The sequence below is a fragment of the Physeter macrocephalus genome, chromosome 6 (assembly GCF_002837175.3).
Source record: "Physeter macrocephalus isolate SW-GA chromosome 6, ASM283717v5, whole genome shotgun sequence".
Classification (NCBI taxonomy): Eukaryota; Metazoa; Chordata; class Mammalia; order Artiodactyla; family Physeteridae; genus Physeter; species Physeter macrocephalus.
This window is the reverse complement of record NC_041219.1, coordinates 86,753,486-86,763,618: the sequence shown is the minus strand read 5'-3', so window position 1 is coordinate 86,763,618 and position 10,133 is coordinate 86,753,486. Positions and strand designations below refer to the sequence as shown.

At 46.0% G+C, this 10,133-nt stretch overlaps 1 protein-coding gene across 3 annotated transcripts; it reads right to left on the bottom strand.

Moving 5' to 3' along the window:
- Positions 1-2,523: 2,523 nt before the first annotated feature.
- On the bottom strand, positions 2,524-8,902 carry ATP5MC2 (ATP synthase membrane subunit c locus 2). 3 transcript variants are annotated; one of them, XM_007125733.2, is made up of 6 exons: positions 8,820-8,902; positions 6,447-6,622; positions 6,265-6,334; positions 4,931-5,008; positions 4,244-4,440; positions 2,524-2,796 (listed from the first exon to the last, which is right to left on the bottom strand). In XM_007125733.2, exons 3-6 carry the CDS (start codon positions 6,301-6,303, stop codon positions 2,682-2,684), a joined length of 429 nt encoding a protein of 142 aa, XP_007125795.1. In that variant the 5' UTR covers positions 6,304-6,334; positions 6,447-6,622; positions 8,820-8,902; the 3' UTR covers positions 2,524-2,681. The 3 variants fall into 3 exon arrangements, with proteins under 3 accessions (XP_007125795.1, XP_023978844.1, XP_028347084.1); XM_024123076.3 differs by lacking the exon at positions 6,447-6,622 and having other exon boundaries at positions 8,820-8,897; XM_028491283.1 differs by lacking the exons at positions 6,265-6,334; positions 6,447-6,622; positions 8,820-8,902 and adding an exon at positions 6,110-6,202.
- Positions 8,903-10,133: the final 1,231 nt, after the last annotated feature.

Here is a 10,133-nt window from a genome sequence, read left to right as displayed (position 1 = left end):
GTTGGATATATGTACATTAGTATAATTGATTCACTTTGCTGTACGCCTGCAACTAACACAACATTGTAAATCAACTATACTCCAATAAAAATTAAAAAAAAAAAAAAAAAAAAAGAAGAGGGAACAAAGACTCTCTGCCTTCAGCATCCCTGGGTCTTTTCCTCCAGATGCTTTATGGCCAGACCTGCCAACCATAAAAGAGGGAGAAACTGTGTATAAAATACCTGTAGTAGGCTCTGAGCTTCATGGAGAATGGAAAGCAAATTATAATCAACATACATTGAACTTTCATGGCACCATCCTTTCCAAATACCCAAGGTACCTCTGTGTGCATGCACATAATTCCTGGGATGAGAATTATTATCCCTATTTAATAGATGGGGAGAAACTGAGGTCCTAGAGTTATTGGTTAGTGATCTGATCACCATCACAATGGCCAGTAGAAGAGATTAAACTAACATCTCCTAATTTCAAATCATGTGATCTTTTTGAAACTACAAGGATAAATAGAAAGCTTTCATTCCATGTTATCAAAATTGGAAAGACCTTCAGAAAATTTGCTCTTGGATCCTCTCTCCTAAAACATAGCACTCCTCTACCCCAAGTTGTTGGCAACTTGGGTTGCCAATAAATATCTCTTGGGACCTGAAACTAAGAGGATCCAGGTTGCCTTGACTCCTGAAGAAATTTGCTTCCAAGCTTCTTGCAGCACCATTTCTTCATTCGCCTCAGAGAGAACAAGAACACGTGGGACACCAGGTGTGCTCTCTCCAAGCACCTGAGTTGTTAAGGAGTCGGCTAGATTCAATCCCAAAGAAAGGGCCAAGGAGAAGAATAAAACACAGATGACTCTGATGACTTGGTAAGGGGACTGGCAAGAGAGGCTCCTACCAGAGGTTCAAACTTAAATGAACAAAACAAAGACAGCTATTCCTCATCCCCAAATATGTAGGTTATCTTCCACCTACTCGTGTCTGGAGGAGCTGTCCTTGTGAGGTCCACCTAGAGCCCCAAAGTCCAGCATACAGTTATTTGGCAATAGTATAGCAATCTAGAAGCGAATTGTGTATAAGACCCCATTCAACCCTTGATCACAATAGCAAAAGGGCAAGGGTGAATGATTTGGGGTGACCTGCTTCCTGAGCATCAGTTTACTCTGAGGTGAACTCTCTGCCCTGGGCTTTAATTTTAGTCACTGACTGAACCAAAAGAAAATCTGTTGTGGTCATCTACATTATCATGAAAGGACTTTAATTTATACCCGACTTCAAGCATATGTAATATAAGGCTTATTTAAAGTTTAGCCTTTAGAAAATACTACTTTAGTTTATACTAACCCCACTGTCCAAAGTCCCTCTTGAGGCATTTTTAAGGGAAAAGGTTTATCTTTGTTTATTCTCCTCTTTCTTGCTTGCTTGGGAAAACAGTGGTCACCAGCAACACTGGAAGAGTCCCACAAGACCAACAGTGTGGTAGTCTTACACCCTGGGCTACGAAACATGACCCTTGCTCTAGCTCCAGCTCTGCTAGTAAATGTTCCCAGGAGAATCCTTTGATCTCTCAGAGTCTGTTCCCTTGCTTGTGAAGTGAGGTGGTTGGTTCAGATGATTAAAAATTTGACCAAGATACTGCTGTGTCATGCTACATACTTCTAGGGATACAAGATGAATATGACATAGTCCCTGCCTCAAGAAGCTAACAATCTAACTTGGAAGATAAGGCTCACATATGTGCACACATGTATACATAAATCCACAAGTTATCATACACAGTAAGCATTATAAAGGATGCAACATGCTCTACAGCCCTTTATATGGGTTAATGCTCATTTGACTGAAAGTGGATGGAAACCAGATGAAAGCTTCATGGAAGAAGAGGTAGCATTTAAGCTGTCTTTCAGGATAACAGGGAGTTTGAAAAAGGGGAAAGTGACCAAAGATTCAGGGAAAGAAAGCAGAGATGGACAAAGGGCAAGGCCTGTAGATATGTAAGGACAGTAAAGCAGGGAAAGTATTTGAAAAATGACATCAATAGTCCACTTTGGGTAGAGTGTTTGGGAATAATAAAAAATAAAGCTGAGAAAGTTGAGTCAGACTGTTTTCGAATTGGTAAATGGCAAAACCAGTCCTATGCGTAAGGAGGATTAACCTGACAGTGGTTGGCAGAAGTAAATGCTAGAGGGTAGAGATGGGAGGCACAAGGCCAATTAAGAGGTTATTGCAATAGACCAGGTGGGTGGCAATGAGGACCTCAGCCAGGAAAGTGGCAGTGGAAACAGCCCATTAGTCAAAATTTTAAACCAGCACTGTAAGTTGCTACTGACCCAGTTCGCCAAGGTAACATGCCATCCCAGGTGAAAATTATTAAAAAGGAGCACTAATTTGAATAAAGCTTTCCCAACATGGAGAATGAAGAATAAGTGAGCCCAGACCCATGTTGAGCTTAGAGCCATCACCAACCTCCAAGCCTTATACTTTCACCAAGGCATTCAGCCAATTGCAGAAAAGAAATATACACAGGAGACTCAAGAAACATCTTTTTAATACAGTATCTATTTGTCTTCCTTCTGTCAAACCCTGAGCCAACCCCTTTCCCAGGCTGCTTGGGGAGGTTCAGGAAAAGGAACATACAGGGCAGACAAGACATGGGAGAAAGAACTATGGGAGGTGGAAACGGCTCCTTCACATGGCGAAGAGGATGAGAAAGGCCACCATCAGGCAAAAGAGTCCCATGGCTTCTGAGAGGGCAAAGCCCAGAATGGCGTAGGAGAATAGCTGTTGCTTCAGAGAAGGGTTCCTGGGAGAAGGGGAAGAGAAAAGACTGAATCTCTAGTCCACACAAAGAAAAGGACAAACATTAAAGGTGGGCTCAGGGAGAAGCCATCTCAAGCTAACATCTTATGTAATGAGATGACAACATCATGCCCCAATTCTTGCTCTGATACATCAAGGGCTCTACAGAGATGAATAAGGGGAGTGGACAATCCAAAATTCTGTAACATAGCCCAGGTACAAACACTACTGCCTCTACTGGATCACCCACATCTTCCTCGTAACTTAAGACTCCTGGGTCTGGACACAACTATCCAGGGCTCAACCAGAATGGAAGAGGTATCTGGAGTGGCAGGGCCTATCAGACCAGTGTTTCCAAACTGTAAGCAGCAGAACCCCAAAATACGAAATGTATAAATCTAAAGTGCAATTGTAAAAAAAGTGGGGGATTTGAAAGTCTTGTTTGATTGGTTTCCCCTTCATTCTCTAAGACAGTCTCTGGGGTATACCCTCAGAACCCTAGGGCTTTATGCAACACAACTAGAAAAACACTGTTCTTGTGGACAGCGGAGCCAGAGGGACAAATAACTTCTCTCATTTCAAAATAGTCAAAAGATTTGGGGCTACAAATGGTCTTTGAGGTTTAGATGATATGATTAAAAAATGGCATAAAGGACTCCCAACTTTGAAAGTCAGTATATAATTTCTATTTCCCTTACTCTGTCACCTCTGGAAGCCTTGATGGATAAGCTAAAGCAACACCAGCTTTTAACAGAATTGTGGACATAGTACAAATCCTAAAAAATAACCTTATTTCCCCAAGGACATTAAGAGAACTTGCAGGTCTCTAGAGGATTTAGTTCTAACAGTGAGTTGCCCAGAGTTGGTGGGGACCAAATAGTCCCAAGTGTCAGGGAGCCATGGAGCTGGATGCAGAGGCAGTTTTCCCAGGAGTGATGGGGGAATTCCCAGGGATGGGGACAAACGGCAGTGAAGCCACTATGCTGACTGAAGCTCTAGACTGGGGGGAGGGTGGGGGAACGGGATGGGGACGATACTTTTTCTGTAAAGGGTCAGATAGCAAATATTTTAGGCTCTGTGGGTCACGTATGGTCTCTGTTACCTTTTTTATTTTCATGACCCTTTAAAAATGTAAAACCCTTCTTAGCTCAGCTATACAAAACCAGGCTGTGGCCCAGATATGGACATCCTGCCTTAGACTGCTGACTCCTACTCTAAACCAAAGCTGTCCAATAGAACTTTCCAAAATGGTAGCTACTAGTCACATGTGGCTACTGAGCTACATTAAAAGTTACAAAATTTAAGTCTGTGTACTTTTAGTTAATTAAAATTTACATTCAAATAGCAATAGGTGGCTAGTGGCTACTGTATAGGATAGTGCAGCTCTAGAACCCCGTCTCTGCCCAGACCTTTGGAAACATATCAGAGAGCCAATAGTGGGCCCATCTTACCTGGCATAACCAATGATGAGGCTCCCAAACACAGTCCCAATTCCAGCCCCAGAGCCAGCCACCCCTACTGTGGCAGCCCCAGCTCCAATGAACTTGGCAGCTGTGTCAATGTCCCTTGAAATGGCACTGGTTTGGAAACTGCGGCTAGGAATAAGTGAGGTGGTCGGGGGACGTCGGGCTGCCAAGCTGCTGTGGTTCTGTGAAGAAGTAGGTAGAAAGTTTTTAGGAAACCCTTTTTTCGCTTTGGAAACTTTTGTACCGTTTAAGCCCTTTATGCTATCAAATCCCACTGCTTCTCCCCCATACAGAAAATCTTTTAACTCCCTGGAAAACTCCCTAAAATGCTGCCAAGCAGAACTTTTAAATGCAAGAGGTGGATGTCAAATAACTTCAAGATTCAGGTATGGTCTAGAAATGTAAGACTGAAGCCCTAGCCTGTTCTTGATGCCTTGAGGAGATCATCTTCCTGGGACTAAATGCTCCCAACTCAAGTCAGTACCCTAAGTCAAGTAATGGCAGTTATCAGCAGCACACATGGACATGCGCTGCCAGTGGCAGGAGCTGGAACATCAGGGTACCATATATGGAGTCCTCAGCACTCCTCCTACTGGTTCTGTCAGGTAACCCTCCCCACCCAACCCCCACCCCTCGCCCTCCCCCACAGGCCCAATTCCACTTATAACGAACCTCATCTGTCAGTGTCTCTGGTCGTTTCAGCACCACTGCAGACAGTGATCGGTTCAATAGTGGAGAGGTTCTCCTGATCTAGTGGGAATAACACAAGGCCAAGAAAGTCAAGGAAGGCTGCGGAGAGGAGTTTTAGAACCACCCCAAATTGTTACTCAGATGCCCCATTCATTCGCTAGAACTTAACTCAGAATCTCAAAAGAGAATCTGGAATTATTCTTTTACTTTTAAGCAAATTCTAGATTCAAGAACAGCACCATTTCTCTTGCTTCCTAGGCTTCTCCACTGATTTAAGGGAAGAAAGTCTACTTCCTTTTGGAAGGAATTACCTACCCTTGCTATTCCCTTTTACAGGCCTTGAGAACGGGAAGAAATTTAAGCCTCAGAAGCATTTACTTCGCTCAGCAAGAAATCTATACATACACTGGTAATGGCCAGCCCATTAGAAGGAAGGCAATGACTGGAACATCTTTAACTGAACACACCCTTCTGGAAAATAGGCACAAAAATCCATGCTGAAAATTTACCCCATCCTGGTAGCCTTTTCAGACTAACTCCAAGCCAGTGTCTCCAAAGCGGACAACATGGTGGTTTACAGCCAGGGCTTTAGTCAAATATAACTAGATTCAAACCTTATCTCTATATCAGCTGTGTGATCTTAGGACAAGTCACTTAAATGTTTCTAAGTCTGTTTTCTCATCTATCAAATGGGAATAACATATCTCAGGCTTGATTTGAGGAGTAAATAAGATTACGTATACAAACTGGTAAACTCAGTGCCAGGCACAGTAAGTGCTCAATAAATAATACCTACTAACAGCATCACTCCTTTTCACTTATGAGGGAATGAACCAATTGCCTCCACCATCTAATAATTTGTAATTTCTTCCATGCTGTTGCTTCTGAGTCAAATATTTTCCCAATGTGTATTTTAGCTTCCCACCCAAATTTAAGCTTCCAGAAGGAACTCCTAGCTATGGCTCTCTTGACACTCAGGACAAGATCCTGTACACAGTGCATACTCAGTCCAACTTAGGCAATTTAACTCATGTTTACCATTTCTGGTGGGGTTCCAGTTTACAAGAACACAGAGTTTCAGGATAGGAATAACCTGATCTTAGCCTAGGTTCTCATTTATACTCTTCTTCTAATATAGTTGGATGAGAAGAATTAACTGGCCTTCATGGGACACGAGGCGGGGAATGCCTGGGAAGCATTCATTCTCTTCTGTCAGGCTAGCACAGCAAAGGGCCCAGCTGTGAAGAACAAGGTCTGAGAAGGAAAAGACAAGATGCCTCGCCTTAAAAACTTTCCTGGAAAAGGCATGTACTCACCAAGGAGGAGGTGGAGATGAACTTGGCGCAAGCGTACATTTTCAGGGGCTGAAGGGCCGTGGCCGGAGAGCTGCAATTACAGAAGCAGCATTGTCAATATTGTCCTTGCTTACCAAAGGACATCCTTATTAGCAGAAAAGGTGCTCTGGAAAATTTAAATGGCCCAGAGAGCAGTGACTGACCTCAAGTCTCAGCAGAGATGGAATTAGAACCCTGAAGTCAGGATTTCCTCCACACAGCTTCTATGATTTCCTTATAATCAAGTGACTTCTCCCGGTCTGAACAAGAAGCCCCTTGGTCCCAGCTTTAAGACCTGTTATCCCAGACTTCCCTGGTGGCACAGTGGTTAAGAATTCTCCTGCCAATGCAGAGGACATGGGTTCGAGCCCTGGTCCGGGAAGATCCCACATGCCGAAGAGCAGCTAAGCCCGTGCGCTAAGCAACTAAGCCCTACTGAGCCTGTGCTCTTCAGCCCGCGAGCCACAACAACTGAGCCCATGTGCCACAATTACTGAAGCCCGCGCACCTAGAGCCCATGCTCCGCAACAGAGAAGCCACTGCAATGAGAAGCCCGCACACCACAACAAAGAATAGCACTCCCTCGCCACAACTAGACAAAGCCTGCACGCCACCACGAGGACCCAATGCAGCCAAAAATAAATTAATTAATTAAGAGAGAGAGAGAGAGAGAGAAAAAAGACCTGTTATGCCTTTCCATAGCCTCATGCTGGGGTTGTCAGATGAATTTCCCCAGCATCTTTTGCCTAAGTTTCCCTCAGTCTCTTACTGAAAAGAAACTCTTCTCAAGGCTTCATTGCTTGGGCCTAAAAATGTTGCCCTTTAAAGACCCTTGGGGGAATTCCCTGGCAGTCCAGTAGTCAGGACTCTGAGTTTCCACTGCAGGGGGCACGGGTTCAATTGCTGGTCAGGGAACTAAGATCCCGCATGCCATGAGTTGCGGCCAAAAAAAAAAAAAAAAAAAAAAAGAAAACTTAAAAAATGCATACTCTTGGGTCCCACCTTAGATTTTCCAGGTCAAGATCTCTGGGAATAAGGCCCAAGTACCCTCTATTTCAATGAAGCTTCTCAAATGATTCTTAGGTACATAGCATGTTCTTAAAACCAGTCTTGAAACTACGGTAGTGGTACAGCCAGGACTTGTACTCTTCTCACTCTTAATGCTTTCTAATATGCTACAGGTTGAAACACTCAGTGATTACTTAGGCCTGTTAAATGACACTTCCTTGAATGAGCTGGACTAATACTTTCCCAGATTACACTTCTGAATGCAGAATCTTAGTTACTTTTAGATTAATGGATGTCTTCAACTCTTGTCCCGTCTAGAACTCTGATTTCTGCCCATACCCTAACTCTAACCCAATTGTGCTGTCAGACTATTCAGGTTTTCTTGGGTCAAAAATCCAAAATTTCTCTAAAGCTTTAAAAAAGGGAGGACTGTTTTTTTCCCAAGGCAACAAAACCTCAATATCATCATTTGTTAAATGTAGTTCTTAGGCGGATTAAATGAAATAACATATGGAAACTGCCTGATGTGGCACTGAAGGGAGCCTGCATGAAGTGGCGACCCCTCCGCTAGCCACCTAACCTTGGCCAAGTCTGCACCTGTTAACCAATATCACCTTGGGCAACAGCACTACCCAGATTCATGCGTTTCTTCCTCAGTGTAGATGGGCCAAGGAGTTACAGGGCTGCCACTTAACCGTTCCCTTTCTCAACCTTCTTTTCCTCTCAAGGGCAGAGTCCGGGGACTCTCGGTAAACCCTTGACAGGAAAGCTGGCCGGCTGGTACTACCCCATGCTGGCCCCACCCCTTTTTAGGCCTCCTGCCTCTAACGGAAAACCTCACTGTCAGCCCACGACTTGTGCTTTTCCCAACCTGACCGCAGTGGAAGGAAAAGAACGCGCTGAGAGACAATCAGTGGTTCTAAAGAAACCGGCCTCTTTTCTGCTATAGCTCTCCCAGGCCACAGTCTGAATGGAGGGAGTGTTTTGGCTGTTTTGTTCATTTCTACCACTTTCAAGGTTTACTTTTTAGATCGACAGGTGCTGACTACAGGGGGTGGTGTCTTGAGACGATCCACAATCTCCACTGTTCGGCACCTGAGGTCCTGGGGCCAAAAGTCTGGAGGTTTCAGAATAAGAAAGGCACGAGTCAGGATGTGAAAAGAAAACAAAGATAAGAGAGGAGAGTTTGGGGGTTGGGACAGCTCTGAAAGGGCAAGAGAATGAGAAAAGAGCGTTTGTAAAGGATGAGTCGGGACAGGTGAAATGAGCACCCTGGGATTTGACTTTCGCCAGCTCCAAGGCACGTTCCCCCAACCCACGAGACATCCAAGATGGCGCCAGGCCCGCGCGGTTGGAGGTCACCGGCACGCGGAAGGGGCAGCCCTAAGGCACGGGGATACAGAGGGTAAGGGAGGGCGTGAGGACCCTGGTGGGAGCATGAAAGGTAAGGCTCTCAGAGCATTGGCGCGAGGTGAGGCGCCCCGCGCCCTTGCGCGGCGCAAGGCGGTAGCGAGGGCCCAAGGCCTTACCTGCTCCCAGGGCCGAGAAGACAAGAGAAATGCGGGGAGAGGGCGGGAATAGCGAAAGGAAAGCTCTGCTCATGCGCGGCCCGGACCAACGAGTCGCTCTGCCAAGGATAGAGTGATTGCAAAGTTGACGGTAGGCCCAGGCACCACAGCGCCGCCTGCCAGCTCTGTGGCGACATTCGGCCAGTCATTCCACCTGGCGTTTGAGAGGAGAAACTGCAGGCGGAGCCGACCGTGTGCAGAAATGAGGGCACTCCGCAGTGTAAGCCGATCCGTAACGTGGCCTGCGGTTTGCTCTGCACGGTATTTGGGATCTTGGGTTTGCTTCCCATTTTCAAGCATGCTCAGTCACATTAAAAAAACAAAAAACAAAACACATACAAATAAACAAAACTACCCAGAATTTCAGTGTTAAATAGCATGCAATCAAGATTGGGGTTCAGTGTCCAAAATGTATCAGGAGGAAAATGAAGTCACGGGATTCCTGCCTTCTGTTGCCGCGGACCCTGGCTTTATGGATGGGAAACCCGTTCAACGGGCGAAGTCAGCAAAATGCCCCAGCTGCCTCCCGTGGCTTCGCCTTTATTTCCCTCTCCTTCTTTCTTATTCTAGTGATCAGCTAGGAGAAAACCAGCATCAGCGAACCAGACGATACGGGCTAAAGATGATTAGGACTCAAGTGCCCTGACCCTAAGCCTTCTTTCCTGAGTCATGAGACAGTCAAGGAATAATGGGCATCAGTGACCTGAGGTGAGGTTGCGAGATCACGCCAAGCATGCCTGTGCCTCCGCCCAGGTTTTATTTACACGAGTTGAGATAAGCAGCCCCCCCAGGAGGTGCTCTTATGGAGGCCCCTCGGCTTCTCCCTCGTGTCCTTTTGCTTGTCCTTTCTCCAATGGGAGGAAGTAGGGGGCTTCTTGGCCCTCACCTCTTATTCTTGGCTGCTTTATCTCCCACATAGGGTCTGACCGGCCCCTTTAGAGAGAGGTCAGTACCCACGTCCCCTCATGTCCAAACCTCGGCCGTCCAGGCATCGTGTTTGAACGCAGCACAAGAAAGACGGGGAAAGCTCACCAAACCCCCATAAAAAATAAAAAATAAAAAGAAGGCCGTGGCTGTAAATAAAGCCAAATCCGCCACCCTCTGAGGGGCCGTTTGTCCTCCCCTCCTTGGCCCCGTCCTTCCCACCGCCCCCTCCCGGCTCCCGGGCCCCGCGGCGCCCCGGCCCCGAGCTCCTCCATTTAATCGGATTTGGGAGAAGGGGAGGATAAATCACGGCAGCAGCTTTACGGTCCCGGAGGAGAGGCGAGCCGCAGC